Source organism: Salvelinus alpinus, chromosome 32 (assembly GCF_045679555.1).
Source record: "Salvelinus alpinus chromosome 32, SLU_Salpinus.1, whole genome shotgun sequence".
NCBI classification, from domain to species: domain Eukaryota; kingdom Metazoa; phylum Chordata; class Actinopteri; order Salmoniformes; family Salmonidae; genus Salvelinus; species Salvelinus alpinus.
The window spans coordinates 6,247,015-6,270,434 of record NC_092117.1 but is presented as its reverse complement, the minus strand read 5'-3'; the positions used below and the strand labels follow the sequence as shown (position 1 = coordinate 6,270,434).

General features: G+C 41.3%; 1 protein-coding gene across 1 annotated transcript; it reads right to left on the bottom strand.

The window, feature by feature from the left end:
- Positions 1–1,022: 1,022 nt before the first annotated feature.
- inpp5f (inositol polyphosphate-5-phosphatase F) lies at positions 1,023–23,140 on the bottom strand. Its single transcript, XM_071380232.1, has 20 exons — positions 22,407–23,140; positions 20,338–20,418; positions 19,259–19,395; positions 18,096–18,224; positions 17,677–17,844; positions 17,422–17,478; positions 16,934–17,132; positions 16,509–16,688; positions 16,121–16,188; positions 15,295–15,419; positions 15,055–15,132; positions 14,794–14,914; positions 14,439–14,567; positions 10,553–10,670; positions 9,970–10,168; positions 9,667–9,738; positions 9,494–9,567; positions 9,109–9,237; positions 8,863–8,950; positions 1,023–8,588 (listed from the first exon to the last, which is right to left on the bottom strand). The coding sequence occupies exons 1-20, from the start codon at positions 22,501–22,503 to the stop codon at positions 7,454–7,456; spliced, it is 3,384 nt and encodes a 1,127-aa protein (XP_071236333.1). The 5' UTR covers positions 22,504–23,140; the 3' UTR covers positions 1,023–7,453.
- Positions 23,141–23,420: the final 280 nt, after the last annotated feature.

The following is a 23,420-nucleotide window of genomic DNA, read 5'->3' as shown; positions in this document are numbered from 1 at the left end:
CCACAGGAAAGGAAAACCCATAGTTACCTCTGATGCAGAGGATAAGTTCATTAGAGTTACCAGCTACAGAAATTGCAGCCCAAATAAATGTTAACGGACTCACCTCAACATCAACTGTTCAGAGGAGACTGTAAATCGGGACTTCATGGTCAAATTGCCACCAAGAAACCACCACTACTAAAGGACACCAATAAGAGACTTGTTTGGGCCAAGAAATACAAGCAATAGACATTAGACCGGTAGAAATCTGTCTTTAGGTTCTAACCGCCGTGTCTGTGAGACGCAGTGTAGGTGAACGGATGATCTCCGCATGTGTGGTTCCCACCCTGAAGCATGGAGGAGGTGGTGTGGGGGTGCTTTGCTGGTGACACTGACTTATTTAGAATTCAAGGCACACTTAACGAGCATGGTTACCACAGCATCCCATCTGGTTTGCGCTTAGTGGGACTATCATTTGTTTTTCAACAGGACAATGACCCAACACACCTCCAGGCCGTGTAAGAGCTATTTGACCAAGGAGAGTGATGGAGTGCTGCATCAGATGACCTGGCCTTTACAATCACCCGGCCTCAACCCAATTGAGATGGTTTGGGATGAGAGTGAAGGAAAAGCAGCCAACAAGTGCTCAGCATATGTGGGAACTCCTTCAAGACTGTTGGAAAATTATTCCAAGTGAAGCTGGTTGAGAAAATGCCAAGAGTGTGCAAAGCGATTATCAAGGCAAAAGGTGGCTACTTTGAAGAATCCCAAATATATTTTTTATTTGTGTAACACTTTTTTGGTTACTACAATGTAGAAAATAGTCAAAGAAAAACCCTTGAATGAGTAGGTGTGTCCAAACTTTTGACTGGTACTGTAATACGACAGTTGGGTGAACATTTTCACGCTTCAACTCATGAAACAGATTCAGAACAGTTGGACATGTAAAATAGTTAATACCTTCAATTTACTGAAATTATTCAAGACAGTGTAGCTACAGTATATTTTTCATAAACAGGAAAAATGACTTGCAACAGTAGAAATATTAATAAATAGGATATTTTAATATTCAATAAATGAGTACAACATGAAAACATGACAAGTCAGTTTAAAGAGATGGAAGTACAACCACAGACATGGGACAATGCAGGAAAATGTACTTAGATGCTGTGCAATTGTGTTGCGTCATCACTCACAAATGTAACTAAATTTTCTATGGGCAGGATTGGGGTTGCAAACCTAGGCAGGATCCTTACTGGAGCATGTCTGGTATAAGTCAGTGTTTCCCAACCCTGGTCCTCGAGTACCCCCAACAGTACACATTTTTATTGTAACCCTGGACAAGCACACCTGATTCAACATGTCAACTAATCATCAAGCCCTCAATGAGTTGAATGAGGGGTGTTTGTCAAGGGCTACAACGAAACTTTACTGTTGGGGGTACTCGAGGACCAGGGTTGGGAAACACTGGTAAGTGAAGTTTAGCACTTCTGTACGTAGATCCAAGACTCTCAGTTTAGTACGATATGTTACATTTGGTATGGTTACATAAGACAGATGGTTACTTAAGGCAAAAAACAGGGAGGTTGGTGGGTAGATGGGTGGGCGTATAACGCCAACATCTAGCAACCCAAAAGTTGCGAGCTCAAATCTCAACACAGACAACTTTAACATTGTAGCTAATTAGAAACTACTTGCTACTTTGCATGTTAGCTAATCCTTCCGCTAACCCTTTTAGCTAACCCTTTAACCTAACTCCTGAACTTTACCCCTAGACTAGCCAAAAAATACCCAATTCCAACACTAAAACCCCATCTCAAAGGAATGTTTACACTTTAAAGAAACTTAATTTTTACAATAGGTCCGAGTTGCTCCAGTCCAGTATATGCATTCCTAAATACAATAAAAGCACAAATTCAACCCTTAGCCCTGCTTAAAGCCATATTATATTCCTATTGCATTGCAGCTATCATATTAAAGCTTTGGCAGTGCAAGACAGTATCAGCAGGTCTGGTGACTGAGGAGTCAGCACCCACAATTCCCAGGACAGACAACAGTCTCACTATATTAGGTTACACAGAAACATGTACAAACCATCCCAGACTCTGGGATACAGCGGGTGAGCAAGCTACACCACTGAATGCTGTGAAGAACAGATGAAATGACAGATTAGTACAGAAACACAAATGTTCTAAGGAGACAGTGACCATTTATCTTGGGATATTCCTGCCTGAGGAAGAACAGAAGATACTCCTAGTAGAAGCTACCACACCCAGAGGAGTTTAATAAAGAGGTTGAAATGAGTTAGGGTCTGGTCCTTACTAAGTATTCATTCCTTTAGGGCAGGGATCATCATCTAGATTCAGCCACGGGCCGATTTGTTTTCTTGAGCGGGTGGTCGGGGGGCCGGAACATAATTACAAATCATTTGTAGACTGCAAATTAACCGCAAGAAGCCCAAACATATAATATTGGAATAAAACGTAATAATTTCAAACCTTGCTTACATTTGTTTATGATCACGTGTCTCTCTATAATTCTTGGAAATACTTGGGAACAGATTTCTCAAATTAAAATCACTTGAAGCTCATTTCCTGGTGTTTTTTTATATCCAACACAGAACATGGTATGAGCAAACAAATATTTTTGGGCTCAGAAAACTTTGGGGGGGGGCCAAATAAAACCACCCGTGGGCCGCCATTTAGGGAACCCTGCTTTAGGGGGTGTCGTCAGTGTTTAAAACAGGGCTCTCCGACCCTGTTCCTAGAGAGCTACCATCCTGTAGGTTCACTCCAACCCTAATCTAGCACACCTGACTAATAATTAGCTGTTGAGCTGTATCAGGTTAATTACAACTGGGGTTGGAGCTAAAAACCTACAGGAGGGTAGCTCTCCAGGAACAGGGTTGGAGAGCCCTGGTTAAGAATCAGTAACACATTCCAATGGGTCGCGCTAACTCTAACCATGAACCAAATGAGAGTAGCGCTGCACTGCCTGGTTCCCAGATGATCTTATATGGCCCATAAGCCACAGGGAAAAGGGTTGGAAAGACCTGCTGGAGCACCCCCTTTGACTGGGAGTTACAGGAGTCCAGATACTGTTCTGTACTACTTCCATACATAATGTGTTCACAGCAACACCCCATATTATGAGGTTCACAAGCCTTATTAACACAGTCACATGTATTTCTTTTTATTTAACTAGGCAAGTCAGTTAAGAACAAATTCTTATTTACAATGATGGCCTACCGGAGAACAGTCGTCCTGCCTTGTTCAGGGGCAGAACGACTGATTTTTTTTACCTTGTCAGCTCGGGGATTCGATCCAGCAACCTTTCGGTTACTGGCCCAACGCTCTAACCGCTAGGCTACCTGCCGCCCCACATGGCATACACTAAACACATAACATAATCATTAGATATAGGGCATAGTCGTTACATATAAGGAATGTTGCTGTAGGGCCTTCTCGGACTAAAAAAGCACGTCAAATGGATCATCTTCATAAACACTTTTTTTGTCCAGTATTAGGCTTAATCTAGGTCCAGGAAACTGGCCTATGCGGTGTACCTGTGTCAAATGCCATTCCATTTCACTCAATATGTATGTAAGTTTGTATCCATCCAAAAGTTTTGCATCACAGATATTATAGTTCTATTTCTACAGAGGGCACACAAAAATACCAGCAGCAGGTGCCTGGGATGTTTTTCTGCACATCTATTGTTACACAATCTTCAGTCTCCCACGGGACTGGCAATGCAAGATTATTACACAAACATGAGCCACACAAACACACACACACACACGAAGCTCATGTCCTGAGTATTCAACACCATTTAAAAGCATATAAGCCGGGTGATGGAATATCCCAAGATAAAGATGGCGTTACCCTGAAAAGGATCTCATATACAGTACCAAGATCAAACAAATGATGCAACACGATGGAATAAACTAAACTCTAAAAAGGTGGATTTGCCATAAATACCCACTACACAATCTCCCACTTTAATTTCCTGTTAAAGCCTACGCTTTAGATTCAGGAGTGCATAAAGCATTTGAAAAGTGTGTTTTTATAAGGTTTGGACGGGCCACGTTGCATTATTCTATATGCTACTGTACAGTGTCAAACATGAGACAGACTTTGGGTTTCATAAACCTACTGCACCCTCAGACATTAGGTTCAATCATTTATGTACAATTTTTATTAAGTCCTCTCTATCCACTAATGCTTACAGAATCAAACCAACATTATTTTGTCAGTTGAAAGTGAATATTGGGTATTCTCAAGTAAAAATGCTCATTACCCTTAGGAAATGTTCAGAAGCAGTGCATCTTACTCTAACATCAATATGATCAAAAGCCAAACTGTACAGAGACATACAGTACCAGTCAAAAGCTTGGACACACCTACTCATTCAAGGGTTTCTCTTTATTTTTACTATTTTCTACATTGCAGAATAATAGTGAAGACAAACTATGAAATAACACATATGGAATCATGCAGTAACCAAAAAAAATATATATATACATTTTATGAGATTCTTCAAATAGGCACCCTTCGCCTTTGACAGCTTTTGCACACTCTTTGCATTCTCTCAACCAGCTTCATGAGGTAGTCACCTGGTTTGCTGGTGACACTGACTTATTTAGAATTCAAGGCACACTTAACGAGCATGGTTACCACAGCATCCCATCTGGTTTGCGCTTAGTGGGACTATCATTTGTTTTTCAACTGGACAGTGACCCAACACACCTCCAGGATGCCTAAGGGCTATTTGATCAAGAAGGAGTGTGATGGAGTGCTGCATCAGATGACCTGGCCTCCACAATCACCTGACCTCAACCCAATTGAGATGGTTTGGGATGAGTTGGACCACAGAGTGAAGGAAAAGCAGCCAACAAGTACTCAGCATATGTGGGAACTCCTTCAAGACTGTTGGAAAAGCATTCCATGTGAAGCTGGTTGGGAGAATGTGAAGAGTGTGCAAAGCTGTCATCAAGGCAAAGAGCTACTTTGAAGAATCTAAAATATATTTTCATTTGTTTAACACTTTTTTGGTTACTACATGATTCCATAGTTTTGACATCTTCACTATTATTCTACAATGTAGAAAATAATAAAAAATAAAGAAAAACCCTTTAATGAGCAGGTGTGTTCAAACTTTTGACTGCTACTATAGTGCTATGTCCATCAATATATGTTGGTCAATAGAAAGGTTCTACACAGGGAACAAATATATAAGTATTCACCTCCTTGGATTTCTTCACACTTTGTTGCGTTGCAAAGTTGGATTGAAAAATATTTAAATTGTGATCTTTTTGTCATTGATTGTACACCAGGGATGGGGAAACTCCAGTCCTCAGGGGCCTGATTGATGTCACACTTTTCCCCCAGCTAACACCCCTGACTCCAATAATCAACTAATCACGATCTTCAGTTTGGAATGCAACTAGTTTAATTAGCTTTGTTTGCTAGAGATGGGGCAAAAGTGCGTGGCAGCACTCCGGCCCCCCCGAGGACTAGAGATGCCCATCCCTGACCTATTCAAAATACTCCATAATGTCAAAGTGAAAATAAATAAATAACTTTTTTTTTTAAACAAATTAATACAAATGTAATAACTAAAATATACCTGTTGCATAAGTATTCACCCCCTTTGTTTAGCCAAGCCTAAATTAGTTCAGGAGTAACATTTCGCTTAACAAATCACAATAAGTTACATGGACATACTGGGTGAAATAATAGGGGATGTCATGATTTTTTTGTGACTACCCCTTCCTCTGTCCCCCATACAAGGTCTGTCAGTCAAGTATTGGATTTCAAGCACAGATTCAACTACAAAAGAACGGGGAGATTTTGAAAGCTCCATAAAGAAGGTCAGTGATTGGTACATGGGTAACAATAACAAATCAGACATTGAATATATCTTTAAGCATGGTTAAGTTAATACTGATGCATTAAACCACCCAGACACATAACAGATACAGTCATCCTTCTGAACTGAGCTGCAGGACAGGAAGGAAACTGCTCAGGGATGTCACCATGGTGCCATTGGTGATTTTAAAACAGCTTCAGAATTGTTGTGATGTGAGAAAACTGGTGGATTAATAACATTGTAGTGACTTCACAATAATGACCTAAATGACTGAAAAGAATAATACAAATATTCCAAAACATACATCCTGTAAGCAATAAGGCACTAAAGTAATACTGCAAAAAAACACACACAGCAAAGGAATACACTTTTTGACCTAAATGCAAAGCCTTATGTTTGGGGCAAATCCAACAACACATCACTGTAACTGCCTCTTTATTTTCAAGCATGGTGGTGGCTGCATCATGGTATGGGTATACTTGACATCGGCAAAGGCGGAGTTTTTCAGGATAAAAATAAACGGGATAGAGCTCAGCACATGCGAAATCCTAGAGGAAAACCTGGTTCAGTCTTCTTTACACCAGACACTGGGAGAGGAATTCACCTTTCAGCAGAACAATCACAACACAAGGCCAAATCTACATGAGTTGCTTACCAAGAAGACAATGAATGTTCCTGAGTGGCCAAGTTACAGTTTGATTTCAATCTGCTTGAAAAACTATAGCGAAATTTGAAGATTTTTGAAAATAATAAAAAATTGACAAATATTGCACAATCCAGGTGTGAAAAGCTCTTAGAGACTTAACCAAGACACAGCTGTAGGGTGAGTACTTATCGAATCAAGATATATTAGTGTTATATTTTACATTAATCTCAATGAAAATCTTTTGACAAAGTATTTTGTGTAGATCGTTGACAAAAAAAAATTACAATTAAATCCATTTTAATCCCACTTGTGTAACAAAATGTGAAGAAATCCAAGAGGGATAAATATGTATGATAAGCACTGTACATACAGTACAATATTTACATATCAAAACAGTATACTCTTACCGGAGCTCTTGTACCTTGATTAAATCCTACCTTGGTACATTTCCAATATAGGTAGGGAAAAACTCGGCAACACTGATTCTACTAGGAGTTTGTTTTCTTATTAGGGGACTATCTAACATTGAGCTGCCCTTTGAAATTTGGGAAATTTGGTCAAAAACTTGTACTTCTTTTGGTAACAGAGCTATAAACTAGGCCTATATCACAAATACCAATTGGTGCACTGCACATATGGGATCACCAAAGTGATATATTCAGAGCTTGTCTCTCAACATGCACTGGATATTACCTGCCTTAGTTATTACCAATAGCCCGACATGCAAATATATATGGAAAATCTATTGAAAGGAAATGAAACGGGATTAAGGACGCTGTCATATAGAGCTGGAGTATTATATACACACTACACAACACTGGCTGTAAACATGGTCATGTCAACTATAGAGGAAATTGAAGAGTGGGGGTTCTTAGCTGAGTCAGCTTATGCTACTGTACTGGAAGTCACATAGAAACTGTACAAAAACCTGCTTAGAGGCTACAACTTGGGGAAGTGCTAGATCTGTATGATCCTGGTCTGGCACTGTGTAAACATTGCCTTCAGCTCGTTCTCTTGGGTCTCGTTGAGAGTGGCCATTTCTGGCTCTGGGCTCTTCTGCACCTTTGCCACAGCAAAGTTGATGCCTTGGGTGAGTCCAGCTTGGGTCAGGCTGGCCACCTGCACCATGGAGCTCTTGATCTTGGCAAAGGGGGAGACCACGCGAATGCCGTTGCTGTCGGCGGGTGAGGGGCCCAGGCTGCCCTCCATGTGAGAGCCCAGGCTCCTCTGGGAGCTGCCGGAAGCTGCAGAGATGGGCTTCTGGACGGTCAGGAGATTGGGGCCGGTGGCAACATCTAGCTGGGACGGTCTGGGAGGGAGCTGCAGCTCCTCCTCCTGCTGATCTGAACCTGGGTGTTTGTCTGGGGCCAGGGGGCCTTTAGCATGTGGAGGGACGTCTGGGTTCTGTGTGGGGAGGCTACAAACCACCTGCTCCCCAAACACCTCCACAGGTTTGGTCTGCGCGTCTTGGATGAATTGGTGGCAATAGGCGTCAATGGGAGTTCCAAAGTCTATCAGGATGGCCTCCTCAGCCTCCGAGGTAACCCCGGGGGACTGGTCTTCAGGACTGGCTAGAGCCGGAGCCTCCTGCTTACTGTTACTGTCGCAGCCAGTGACCCGGATGTTGAGCTCCACGCTGCCTCGACTGCCTAGTCGTGGAGCCGACGCCACGATGCCGCAGCTGGGCAGCACGTAGTCCACATTCTCCAAGGAGCTGGAGCGCAGTTGTTCGTCCGAGTTGTAGGAGTCCGAGTCTGATGACATCTCAGAGTGGTTGTCACAGAGGTCCTTCCGAGCCGGGCCGATGTTGGCCGAGTCTGATTTCTCCAAGCTGCTATCAGACTTCCAGAGGGTGACCCCCATGGTGGGTTTCAGAAAGTTCACCTTCACGTCCGGCTTGGTGGAGAAGGTGTTGCCCAGCCTCCCCTTGAAGGAGCCCATGTTGACGTTGGACTTCTTCACCCTCTGGTTGAGGGAGGAGAACTTGTTGAGGAGGAAGCTCTTGCCCTGAGCCAGACCAGAGCTGCCCAGGACCTGGTCTGGGTGTCTGCCCTGGATGCCCATGATGTCCTCGTGAGGTTTACTGTGCCTCCTGAAACAAATGGTTTAAAAATATATATATCTCATAATCTAATTGACATGCATGATAAACAGAAGCCCTGCCTAAAAAATAATTTTATTTAAATAAATGTTAAATAAAAAATATACTGTCGTAGTATTTTAGCCAGGGCTTGTTATCATGCACATCCATGTCAATGAGATTTATTTTTGGAAAGCCTGCGTAAAAAGGATAGTATAGACATACTGAACTGCAAGAGAAGAATATTCTGAAGATCTAGAGAGAGTGATAATGTATTCCAACTCACCTCTCCAGTTTCTTTTCAACCACCTGCAGGTCAAGTCCCATGGCTTGCTTAGTTAGGCGAAGCATCTCTGCTATGCACTGCAACGTGTCTGAAATAAAAATGAATAATTCCCACAAAGGCTGTCAGGTCAAGGATTTCAGGTTATTTTTGAGATATACGGGCAGTGTGCTTCCAATCTACCAGGTTTTATTCACGGTCGACTAGTTTTATGCTGACAGTTTAACAAAATAAGTAATCTTCCCATACCTTTACCATCGTCCTCAGGATTCCTTGTGAGGGCCCTTAGTGTGTGAAAATAACCACTTGTCTCCCCATTATTATAGTGTAGACGCATACAGCAGAATTTGGGCTTCCCGAACAGAGTGGGTTCTGGGCCTACAAAAGAACACATAGGACATGTTGTGAGCTTTATTCATGAGTAACTAAGATGTTTGTGGTAAAAAGAAAATGAAAAAAATGAAAAAGTAGTTGCATCATTCAGAATTTGTGTATAATAATGAAAACCATGTCTATAGTGTGTGCTTAGTAGCTTTACAGTGTAAAATAAATCATGAAGCTGTGAAGGACTCGGTCCCGGTCTACATTTTGGAATTTTCACTTGGTGGAGTTATATTCCTCTAGAAACATTCACCTATTTCAATCTTTTCCAAACCCTCCAAGTTGAGGCGTTGGTACTGATTGACTTTGTCAGCTTCCTCATCATAACTGTAAAAACAAAAGCAAATAAACAGAATTATATAAGGAACAGCTAAAATACATGTAATTGACTCTTTACTACTGTCTGTAATAAATCCAGGCACTTACTAGGCAACGTAATATGCACTGTTGGATAGCAGCAGGAGAACATCCACATCCTTGCTGGTTGCATCTATAAGGCTGATGAGGAGAAACATTTGCTCTCCACATTAACAATTTATTGAGGAATAAACACTTTCAAGGTGTTGATTTTGAAGGGTGTCTTAATTACCCCTGAGGGGATAAATAAAGTTGAACTGAATTGAGCTAGCTAACAAAGTGTTGGGAGAACAAACTATGAGAGCAAACTCTTCGAAAGGATTTCAGTGTTAAAGGTTAGAGTTTTGATTTGTAGACGGTTCCACCACTAACCTCATGTCACAGTCGATAAGGGCCCAGCCCCCATGGAACTTCTCATCGTCGGGCAGCAGCAGCTGCATGTAGGTCTGCAGCAGGAGGCTGACCTGCTCCTGGGTTACTCTCTGGCTCTCCTGCTCCTTCTCCTCATGCTCCTTCTCCTTACTGAAGATGGAGTATAGGTCCTCCGTCACAGGATGCCCCATCATCAGATCTGGAAAGAGAAGAGGTTGAAGAACGAGGACGGTTGAGTCACACTTCGAAGACTAAACTGATTAGGACTGAGTCATTGTTTTGAGACTGAGGGTGGAATCCATTTTGATAACACTTTACTGTACTTACAGCCTGCCGGTATAATGCATTTTAACTTGTTATAATCATATATGAACCTATAATGTCTTATAATAAGGATCATAATATGTTATGTCTGTCCATGTTTTATATTTTTTACTGATTTAACTGGCTATTGATATTTAGTCAGGATCATTATGAAATGATAAAAAGACCTAAGAGGCTCATACATATTCATGTCTTAGAACGAATCCCAACGCATTATAACCGCAGGCTTTAAAGTAAAGTATTACAGGTATTTCCTTACCAATGACTGCTTGTCTGTATGCGTCCCTGAAGCGGTTCAGATAGTAACGGTTGGCTGAGTTCACGCCATCTTTCATCACCCCGGCCAGTTTTCTCTCCCCCGTTCTGGTGAAATCTCCCTTCATAATGGATTACAGACAGAGCATGTTAAAAAACAAGCAAGATATTACAGAGTCACCGTCTGATCCCTTTTATACTCTTCCTGGCTTAGGGCTGTGTCGAGTAAACATTGTTAATTTTTCCGCTTTTCAGTCTGCACAACAATTGTCTTAAAGCCCAATGCAGCCATATTTATATCAATATAAAACCATTTCTAGGTATCAATATTTGTACTAGTTTTCCATAAATGGGCGAAAATGTTTTTTTTTTGCAAAAACATTATTTTCTCAAGCAAGAATTGTTAGGACTGTCTGGGAGTGGTCTGAGTGGGAAAGGCCAAACAAAAAAAAGAGCAGTTATTGGCAGAGAGGTTTGGAACTCTTTACTATTGGTCTATTAACCAATTCCCAGCCTGGTTGATGTCCCCACGCAAGCAGAGACATTCCGCCCAATCAAACGGGCTAATTAGAAAGTCCCATGTAGATGTTATTTATTTTCAACCAGCAACTATCAAGAAAATAACACTGATCGAAAAGTCACACTTTTACAGTCTTAGTTTCATCAGCTGTTGTACAATATGATACAAAACACAGGTAAAACCAAATTGACTGCACTAGACTTAAGTTAAACCAATACAACTAGCCTTTCATGCGACTGCCTTTAAAAAAAACGGTTTACTCCCTTAAGAACAGCCTTTATCAGCAGTGTTTTCCACAAGTATATGGAGCAACCAGCCAAATAGAAAAACAAGCCAGCCAGGATCCCCCAGCTATGATTTTTATGGCCGAACAAGCCATATTTTGGTGGCTTTGGGTACATCCTAATGCCTTGATTCCATCCGAAATACACAGTTAAATTATTGAACACTTTATTGGGCTCTCGAGTGGCGCAGTGGTCTAAGGCACTGCATCTCAGTGCAAGAGGAGTCACTACAGTCCCTGGGTCGAATCCAGGCAGAAACATCCGGCTGTGATTGGGAGTCCCATAGGGCGGCGCACAATTGGCCCAGCGTTGTCCGGGTTTGGCCGGGGTAGGCCGTCATTGTAAATAAGAATGTGTTCTTAACTGACCTGCCTAGTTAAATAAAGGTTAAATACAATTTTTTTTTGAACATTTAGTTTGTTGGAGTATTGTGTTCACAATCAATTCCAGAATATATATATTTTTTTTTTCTTTTTTTGGGATATAGTCTAGGCCTATATGATCAGTACTATTTTCTAAGTAAGAGAACATCATACCTTTAACTTGTCTTCTCTTGAAATTAAAGTATTTTACTGTAAGATATGAATTGACACAATTACTTTTGTTCTTCAAATTATGTATTTTATTAAAACAGAAAAATGAAGTACGTAGCCCAAATTATCTTCAAAAAATAAAAGGTTACATTTAAAATCAAACAAATTGTGTGATGGGCACTTTTTCAAATAGAGAAATGAGTCTCTAAAACAAACAGAACAGATGCTCGATTAAGTTCTGGGTCTACAGTTGAAGTCGGAAGTTTACATACACCTTAGCCAAACACATTTTAACTCAGTTTCACAATTCCTGACATTTAAACCTAATAAAAATTCCCTGTCTTAGGTCAGTTAGGATCACCACTTTATTTTAAGAATGTGAAAATGTCAGAATAATAGTAGAGAGAATGATTTATTTCAGCTTTTATTTTTCATCACAGTCCCAGTGGGTCAGAAGTTTACATACACTTAATTAATATTTGGAAGCATTGCCTTCAAATTGTTTTAACGTTTCGGGTAGCCTTCCACAAGCTTCCCACAATAAGTTGGGTGAATTCTGGCCCATTCCTCCTGACAGAGCGGGTGCAACTGAGTCAGGTTTGTAGGACTCCTTGCTCGCACACGCTTTTTCAGTTCTCAATCCCATAGAAAATTTGTGGGTAGGTCAGGGCTTTGTGATGGCCACTCCAATACCTTGACTTTGTTGTCTTTAAGCCATTTGCCACAACTTTGGAAGTATGCTTGGGGTCATTGTCCATTTGGTTAACCCATTTGCGACCAAGCTTGAACTTCCTGACTGATGTCTTGAGATGTTGCTTCAATATATCCACATAATTTTCCTCCCTCATGATGCCATCTAGTTTGTGAAGTGCATCAGTCCCTCCTGCAGCAAAGCACCCCCACAACATGATGCTGCCACCCCTGTGCTTCACGGTTGGGATGTTGTTCTTCGGCTTGCAAGCCTCCCCCTTTTTCCTCCAAACATAACGATGGTCATTATGGCCAAACAGTTCTATTTTTGTTTCATCAGACCAGTGGACATTTCTTCAAAAAGTACCATCTTTGTCCCCATGTGCAGTTGAAAACCGTAGTCTGGCTTTTTTATGGCGGTTTTGGAGCAGTGGCTTCTTCCTTGCTGACCGGCCTTCCAGGTTATGTCGATATAGGACTCGTTTTACTGTGGATATAGATACTTTTGTACCCGTTTCCTCCAGCATCTTCATAAGGTCCTTTGCTGTTGTTCTGGGATTGATTTGCACTTTTCGCACCAAAGTACGTTCATCTCTAGGAGACAGAATGCGTCTCCTTCCTGAGCGGTATGATGGCTGCGTGGTCCCATGGTGTTTATACTTGCGTACTATTGTTTGTACAGATGAATGTGGTACCTTCAGGCATTTGGAAATTGCTCCCAAGGAAGAACCTACAATTCTACAAGTCTACAATTGTTTTTCTGAGGTCTTGGCTGATTTCTTTTGATGTTCCCATGATGTCAAGCAAAGAGGCACTGAGTTCGAAGGTAGGCCTTGAAATATATCCACAGGTACACCTCCAATTGACCCAAATTATGTTAATTAGCCCATCAGAAGCTTCTAAAGCCATGACAATTTTCTGGAATTTTCCTAGCTGTTTAAAGGCACAATCAACTTAGTGTATGTAAACTTCTGACTCACTGGAATTGTGATACAGTGAATTATAAGTTAAATGATCTGTCTGTAAACAAAGCTCGTACAGAGCTCGTACAATGCCGTGTACTCAGTGTGCTCAGCGTGCTCAGTTGTGCACCAGGGCCTCCCACTCCTCTTTCTATTCTGGTTAGAGACAGTTTTGCGCTGTTCTGTGAAGGGAGTAGTACACAGCATTGTACGAGATCTTCAGTTTCTTGGCAATTTCACGCATGGAATAGCCTTCATTTCTCAGAACAAGAATAGACTGACGAGTTTCAGAAGAAAGGCCATTTTGAGCCTGTAATCGAACCCACAAATACTGATGCTCCAGATACTCAACTAGTCTAAAGGCCAGTTTTATTGCTTCTTTAAATCAGAACAAGTTTTCAGCTGTGCTAACATAATTGCAAAACGGTTTTCTAATGATAAATTAGCCTTTTAAAATGATAAACTTGGATTAGTTAACACAACGTGTCTTTGGAACACAGAGAGTGATGGTTGCTGATAATGGGCCTCCGTACGCCTATTTAGATATTCCATTTGAAAAAATCTGCTGTTTCCAGCTACAATAGTCATTTACAACATTAACAATGTCTACACTGTATTTCTGATCAATTTTATGTTATTTTAATGGACAATTAAAAATATATATATTTCAAAAACAAGAACATTTCTATGTGACCCCAAACTTTTGAACGGTAGTGTACATTTCTCCATGCAAATTGCAGAGGCCTCATATAATTGGTAGTTAAACAAGACTGGGCAAATATGTTTTATTACTCGATACATTTACCCAGGCAGCGAAGGCCTTCTGTGGAGAACCAAGACAGTATACTGTTATAAGACGCAAATCTAATATTACCTTAAACACACATGCAAATTATGTTACCTTGAGGGCGGCCGTGCCGGCGTACTGTCTACTTATGGTGTCGCCGTTGTTGGCCCACATGACCTGGTAGATCCTATAGCACTTGAGGGGCAGAGGCTGCTCAGGGGGCATCACACCCAGTTTCTTCAGCTGAGGGACGCAGAGACATACAGTTAACCATCTGCACTTCCACTCAAAAGTATATATATATATTTTTTAACATTTGGTCTTTCACCTTAATATTTCATCTGATATGTATACCATGTGTCTAACCCAGAGACTTTAGTTCAAATCTGTATTAGAGCACTGGGAAATGCAATGCTATGACATCCTCAGCTTTAAGTCGACGTGTGTTCAAAGTGGGGAGATTTCTCACCTGTGCCTCCATTACAGCACGAGCGATGGAAGCCTGGACTACATTGGTCCTGTCCAGACAGTCCATGCAGTTCACCCGGAAAATGCCCTCCTGGTGGCAGATGACTCCTGCCTGGTCGACCCTGACAGAGGAGCATACACTGATGCATTGCATGGGGATATGGAGCCACATGCGCTATCAATTACTGATTAGTTGAGGATTTTTACTTGCATTCAAAAATTGTCTGTTGGGGTTTGGGATGACATACACTCACACACTTACCACCCCCATCTCATGTCTGCAATAATGTCGGAGATGGCATCTGTCAGCGTTTGCACGTTTTCAAACTTCATACCTCGACTGATGAGACAGAAGAAGACCAATTAAATATATACAGGGGAAGTGCATACCATAATAAATAACAAGAATTGTAGTTTAAGTTATTCTTTCCTCATTTAGATTGACTTATTCGATTAAATGATCTGTGCCGTCAAGATTGTTTCTGTGCAGCAATTTTCTTACCAGTGCTCATGGAAGTCAAAAGAGACATATGTCAGGTTAGGATTGTTGTATAGAAGGACTTGTTTGAGATATGCGTCGCCAATAATCTTCTCCCGCCCACTTTGATCCACTAAGTTAATGATGACCTGTCAAAACAAGGGAAAACAGTTGTAAAATTCCATCAACTTTACTGTAACGATAAGACTTGATTTAGATACGTCTAAGTTCAATGAAAACTCTAACTTTGGTATTGATATTAACCCCCTAGAGTCGATTGATGCACCAACCTAAGTGACATAACAACAAAAAAATCCCCATCCAAATCCGTTAGTTGAAGCTAGATATATCGTTTTTTTCAATCCACCGCATCCGCCAGTGTCGCACTTCTGCATCTGCGGTGAAAGGATGGTAGAGCTAGAGAGCGGTGTTTGTCAGACCATGAGACATCCCGAAAATTGGTCTTCTCATATAAACGTCCGAATGGTTTGACCTACAAACTATTATGATCCCTCTATGGAAAGGGGAGACTCTCACCCCGACAAGTATCACGGGACTCGTCTGAAGGTAACCGGTACGGTTAAAAAAAAATAAAAAATGGCAGTATGAAGGCCATTTTGTGCCTACCCAAAAAAAGAGGGTAAATATCTGACACTTCAAAACCTTGTTTATGATTTTTTTTTTTATACTTAAAGGGGTTCTAAAACTCAAAATCAAATAGCTAAACGATACAAAGTATAACCATCTTAAAACAATTCCATATGTCAGTTTAGCACCCCCCTCCTCCCCCAACGTCTTAGACTCTAAAGAATGAAAGTAATGCCAATGTTATCTGGCATATGCTTCTCACCTGCTTCTTGTAAAGGTTGAGCTGTTCGTCAAAGTGCGCAGCAAAGTAAGGAATGGTCTCCTTCTCTCCTGACAAATCAGGAAAACAAGGAAAGGAAGTAAGGAAAACAATCCCTGTCATACAGACAATCTAAAAAAAAAAAAATCTGGAAATTGCACAAACTCAAGTAGTGATGATTATAAAAATGGGGAAAGTATACAATGACGGGGGTCACGTGCTTTCGTTTTAGCTTGCCCAGTGTCCTGGACGGGCGGAGTTAGCACATTTAAGACCATTCCATTAGCTCTAAAAAAGAAAACTCCACCCACACAGGGGGACAGGGCGTGCTTAAAACGAACACACCCATTATTCCCCAGGCCTTCTTTTGGATTGGAAATATCCCGCTGACCTTTCTCCAGCCGGGGCCTGGGGTTGTAGCGGTAGCCTGCTTGGCTCCAGAAGACGGGCACCGAGCCGCGGCTCTGCACAAAGGACAGCGAGTGGTTGTGCACGTGGATCAGCTGCTCGGTCTCCACAAAGTTAGCCACGTGGCCGTCTGTGTCCACCCCTCTGCGTTTGTACCGCATCCCTTTGGGGGGGGGGGGGGGAGAAAACTAGGATCATTCATTCCCCCCTCCAATGAGCTTAACTGGCTAAGTTATGTGAGAATGTAATGTTGTTTTCTGACATTTTAAGTAAGTTGAAGAGAAAATATTGTTTATTGTTCATCAAGTTATTAAAGTTCTATTTAAGAAAAATTTAAACATTTGCTTATCAAAGTGTTGCAATTAGAACCTAGCAATTTGGCCATGACCTTCGACCTCTGTACTGTACCTGCACGGTGGCGACTGCGGCGGGAGATGAGGGCCACGGTGAAGCGCGGGTGGATGTCGTCCACGCAGGTGAGCTCCTGGAGCGGCGTGTCGGGGCTGTTCTTCTCCTCATCTGGGCTCTCGTTGTAGTTCACCACCAGCTCCTCCACCTGCACAAAGCCCTGGATGATGGGTGTCACCCAGAAGTCTACCTCTGGAACCTGCAAAACAAAAAAAGTTACAAACTCTACAGTGATGCCAAATGTAGATGTATAAAGAGGGAATTCAGTAGTTCAGTATATATTTAACATAGATTTCAATCACTCCAAAAATAGCTGCCACTAAGCGTTTCCTTGTCAAAACATTTCCCTATTGTTCAAATAGGGTTCTGCAGAAGTAACGCTGCCAAACTAGTGCACTATGACCATCAGCACTCTTATACCTGAACATTGACAAATTAATATCTAGTCAATCCATTCCTGTCAAAAACAGTCTTGAAATTCATCCGACCTGCAGATCAATGAGCTCCTGGACCATGTGTTTGTTCCAGAAGAATCTGTCATCCACCTTGAAGAGGAAAATAACTATTATCAGTCGAGCATAATTACTTCATTTGACTTGTCGAAGCCCAGTTAAACTACTGAAAATATATGTGGTAAAATACTACTGTATTAGTAGTATTTTAACCAGGCATCTCAAACTGGCAACCCAATTTAATGCAGCATTTTAGTAAATGTGTCCTCAAAGTATAGTAATATCCCTAACCTGGTTCCATAGGGGCAAGTTTGACTTTTCTGTGTCTCCCTGCCGCTGCACAGTGTTGGTGAGGTCATAGGTCATGCTGTAGTAGAAGGAATCTGAGTCCATGAATATCTTGTACAGCTCATCGAGCAGCCGCCTCTCGAGACGCTCCTTTTCTTTGTTTTCCTTGACCTGAAAGGCAGGGGAATACTGGGTGGTGGGCATGGACAGGGATGGTATTAAATTGTAAAAAAAAAAAAAAAATGGAAAGGAAAAGGAAAAAATTTAAATGAAATAAATAATAATAATAATTGTATACTGTCCAATTGACAAAGAAATTGACTAGTGTAAAAACAGCAAATGTACCAATTCCAAAATGTACAACAGGTATGGAAGATGTTAACACATGGGATATCTGAGCACAGTACTATACATTATTTTACCTTTTTCTTTGTGGGAGCCCCAACATTGGACTTGATCTGACTCAGAGTTTTCATCAGGAACTTCGACTCATCTGGAGACTGTGCAAGCTTCTCTGGTTTGTCGATCCCAAAGTGATGCTTCTTACAAAGCTGAAAGAAAAACACAGACTTTCTATCCCACTTTCTATGAAATTGTACATTGTTAAGATACCAGCGTCATCTTCCGCTGTAACGATACGTGACAGGAATTTAAATATGAACTCTGGGAAATACACTCACTTTTAACCCATTTGAAGGCATTACCATTCATTCAGTTCAGATTAGGCTAATTGAGCATACCAAAGCATTCTGATATTAATCTTCCATATAATTGAGTGCATGATGAAAGTATTCCAAATATATGTAAATGTATGTAGAAGGAATGATAGACAATCGGGAATATACTTGTGGACAAGTCTAATAGGTTGAATGACAGCTAATAGGTATGGTATCTGTGGGTTAATTGGGTCTCTCAATGACTTTTCTAGCTAATTAAATCAATTCAAAGCTACCAAAAAAACAAACAGTCAACAACATCCAAAACTAGTGGTTCATAAAACTCTCTCTAAACACAACTTCACAGGGCTACTGAATTCCTATCCTAGACGGGATGGAATAACCATTCTGTGGTATGGACAGTATGTAGGGCTATGTTCTAAAAACATACCAGAGAAACGATTATCCAACACATCCCGTTATCTGGAAATGTTTCACTTACTTCCTCATCATCTGTATCCGTATATGTATCATCATCATCATGGCTCACCTGTAAGACTGGCATCTAAGCAAAATCCTGATTCCTCCGAGATCAAAATAACACTATTGTGATATCCATCTTAAAAAGTGATTCATTGGTAGTAACTCAAGGTATCAATCAAAACAGGGCAATCGAGATATTTTACTGGAAACATTGAAATGCAATCATAAAATGTAAAACAACTAAAGCTAGCCTAGATGACAGCGATGGTTTTCATTACATCTCATGACTGTAGCCTAGATTTAAAAAGGAGACTAAAGTAGCCACTGATGTGCTATTGTAATGTAACTGCTGTGTGTGTAAACTGCTTAAAAAGGCCCAACATTACTTGAGTGCTCAGAAATCCATAAAGCTCCCAGATTAAACAGGCCTCATCACAGTCTCTCACCTCCAGCTCCAGATCCAGAGGCTCTTCCTCAGACAGAGGAATGACAGCTATCTTGGTGATCTTGTAGACTTTGTGGTCACCTGGCATCTGGCCAACCAGCACCTTCTGACGGATCAGTATGAGACCCAGAGGAAGATCTGCCAACAGAAAGGGGTAAAGGATATGTCATCACAGGCACAGAATTCCACACATTCCGATAGGTGTGACTACATCGGCTGGTTTTCTCTCTCCCACAGTCTCTCAGTCTGTGGTCTCATGTGGTGGTGAAACGCAGCAGCTGGCTAAGCGAACTGAAATTTCACCCATGAAAATGCACGATTCGTTAGAATCAGAAGTATTTGCATGCTGTTCTCTTCTAAAAACCTATGTATTATGTAGGCTTTCGAATACATTTGCTTTGCCTTTTTATGCATTATCTTGGCCAGGTCGCAGTTGTAAATGAGAACTTGTTCTCAACTGGCCTACCTGGTTAAATAAAGGTGAGGGAAAAAAAGAACTTCCAACACCGACTGCTTTAAGCATGATCAAGTCAAACTGACATTTATTTAAGATAATCTGCAAGAACTCAGTCCTTTTCCTCAAATCATTTAGCACACCTTTGTGAGCATAAATAAAGACTGCATAAACAACATAAGAAAATACTTGGCATTTCTGAGGACTGAGGCTCTTCCTACAATTAATCCAAAACCTCATTAAGGCAATAGAAGGATCCAGTAATCCTGGGTGTTCTCATGATGAGTCGCCCCAAAAGCATCTACCGCACAAACATTACTCATACTTGCCTGTAGCCAAGCCCCAGGGCTAGCCTAGGGCTACATTCTAGGGCTTGTTAGGGGGTGATTTGTGTCGTATATATGAGGACCGCTGATGAGGTTTGAAAGCTATAAAATAAACAGCGCAAGCTAATAAGAACAGAAGGCATGGTTTCAGAGAATAAAGGTACAGTTGTGGCCACATTGTGCAAGGGGCCACACAGCGTAACATTTAAAAGCATGCGTACATGTCAAATCACATCTCAAATGATCCAGTTGTGTCAAATGTTGGTACTTGTAGCACAAGGCCCACACCATTTCACTTACCTATATGAAGTTGTATTTTCCCGACGAGACCCTCAACCAGGCCTAAACACGTTGGGTTCCAAGCTAACAGCAGGTCTGTTGCTGAAATAATAAAGAGAAGAGACAATCAGAGAAAATAAAGACTTGTGGAGTGGACACAAGGTAAAAACATTTTCTAAAATAAATAGCTCTACACACTAAGAGCAATGAAGCTGTTTGAAGATAGTTGATGGATTGCGGCCTAATAATATTTACATTCCACACATGGCTGTGAACAATTTCCTGCACCTTCCATGCTAGGCTTGGACTGAGGGTTTCTGTTTGTACTGTTAGGAATCATGGAGCATCACCGGTATGCACTCAGTAGCTAGCTACTACTGCAGCCAAGTTCAGAAGTATTTAATGCATCAAGAGATTCTTCTCAGAGCTCAAAAAGACACGTGTTATCAATTGGGTAGAATAGTACAAATGATGTAGAGAATACACTGGCAGAATACATGACAATTTCTTTACCTCCGAAACAGGGGTATGAAAACCAGGTCATAGAGGATCACAGGCCTCGGATGGAAACCTAGCTAGTGTGAGTTTCCATTCTTTAAAAAAAATTGTGTAGTAACATGATGCACTGAGGCATGACTACATCACAGCTAGCCTACAAAAAAACTGACTGATGCTGCTGATTAAAACCGTTTATAACAGAACACTAGACTTCAACTGCTTGACACACCCTTGAGGAGTTAAGTCATGAATGGGCGACAAAGAGGGTGGAGAGTGAAGAACATCTAGGCAGCTCAGACAATAACTCTTCCTGTTCCATGGAGCCAAAGAACTCTGTGTACCGGCCTCAGCATTGGAGCCCGGGTAGGGCGGTGGAAAATAAGGGCTGCCCCTACATACCTCTCTCTGTTTGTCCATGATACAGACACGCTACAGTACATTAGGGCAAAACTCAACCATAGATGTTCAGAAGTGTATTGTGGAAATTCCTGGCAGTGCTCGTGTCAACAGGTCCAATGAGGAGTATAAACTCTTTTCCAATTAAATAATGGAAGAGCGGTGCAACCCAAACCTGTTCAGGCTGGCTACACACCCATGTGACTTCAGCCAGCCCACAGGGTACTCATTCACATCAATACACAATGGCTACTCCCTCTCCCAACTGCCTTTTTGTTACTACAGAAAGGCAAGCTTCACAGGCTCAGCTGTAGGCTTTGCTCCGAATTTTCCCGGCTTAACTCGGCACAGAGAAGAGGTGTTTTGACAAGACCCTGGGGTGCAGGCCAGCCTGGAGCAGATCAAGTCCAGCAAGGTAGTTTAGTGTGTAGCAGTGAGCAGCTAACTAGTCTGATTATGTGGAATCCAGCATAAGGAAATAAGGAACCACTGGACCTGATGCTTAAGTGGTATTTCAGGAAATGAATGGTTAACCATGTAGCCACAGGAATCTGTTAAATAAATCTTATGTGAAACGAAGAATGGATGGAGGGAAGAATTATGAACCCTAACAGCTGTTTTGTTCAATACTTCACTATTTAAAGACATTTAAAAAAACAAAGCATACGGAACATTGACATTATAATCTGTTTTCCGAATCATGGCTAGATTTGATTTGAATGGAACCCCTGCTGCTAAATCATTTTTACTGTCGCCCTCGAGCGTCTTAGCTCTGCACAACATCAGCGTCACTGTGTCTGGTTATTCCGAATATCAGGTCAACGGGGCAGCACTCCTCATTAAAGTAGGGCAATAATAAAGATGTAATAGCTTGACAGTTAAGAGAATTGTCTAGATAGCTAGACAATTACACTACAATAAAAAAAATGGAATGAAACACACTGGAATTTAAGTACGGTGCGCTGTCCGATCCACAGCTTCCTACAGAGCTGTCATTGTAAACGTGTATAGCAGTGTTAACTTGGATAACAAAGACAACAAGCCAAGATGAAATTCTCATGTCAATTCTTGACATTGTAACTTAAATTATATAATTACAATGGCTCTGCTGTCCAAGAGATAGCTAACGTTAGATGATGTACGTTAGCTATCAAAATAAAATATATATATATAATTGACAAACGTATTTTGCTTACCAGGTCTGACATTCATGGTCCCATCTATTCGGCTACACCATAGAGCATGATCGGCACTCTGGAGAATGTAATGGTCTTTGGCTTGAAACAGCTCCATTTTGACCGTGTATGTCAAAACCTGTAAATATAACTGTGGTCCAAACCGGCTAGCTAGCAGAGAAATGTTGCTGGCTGGCTAGCTAGCTAACGTAACGTTGTGTTAGCTAGCTAGCGTTGCTGACAGCACGTTGCCCTAGCAAGTTAGCTAACGTTTGTTTTGGTTATTTGATATCGTAGTTCAAAAAGTAGGCATAGTGTAAATCAGGTGAGAAACTTCTTCAATGTGTGAAAATGTCGCTGGCTAATCATTTCCATTTTGAAGACCGACACTGTCAATTTCCTGCAGAAACAATCACACGTGACCTTAGTCGTCATCCGATATTTACTTCCACAGGAGGTTTGTTCAGTTCGATTCAACGTTTGCTACGTTGCGTGGCGAATTGTACTTACTGGACATATAAACTATGGTACTGAACGACACGTTTCCAAAAACGGTGCGAACTGTTGTTCAAAAGCTTTTGAGATAAGGTTTCTCAGGTTTGGTGGGTGTGGCGAGGTGTGGATCAATATGGGTGTGATCATTTCACACACCATATACAATCTCCATTTGGGTCACCATAATCACACCGTTCTTGAACTGGCCCATGTAGATATACTTCAACTGAGATGGGAAACTCAATTAAAATCGTATTACGGTCACGATGTACGTTGCCCATGCATCGTCAATGGGCCGCGCGGTGCATTTTGGGCTACTTTGGGGCAAGGAAACTCATTCAGTGAGTGAATTGGGCGCTAAATCAAAAACCCAACATTCGCATGAATTTCGTGAACAACAAGTATAACGTTACACATATTTTCTGAGATGTAAGTTAACTGCTGTGTTGTCTGTAATATCGTAGAGCTTTGGAATCGTGACATAACGTACTTTCGAGGAAAATAGTCCGGTTTAGTGACTTCAAGAGATAGCGCGAAGAT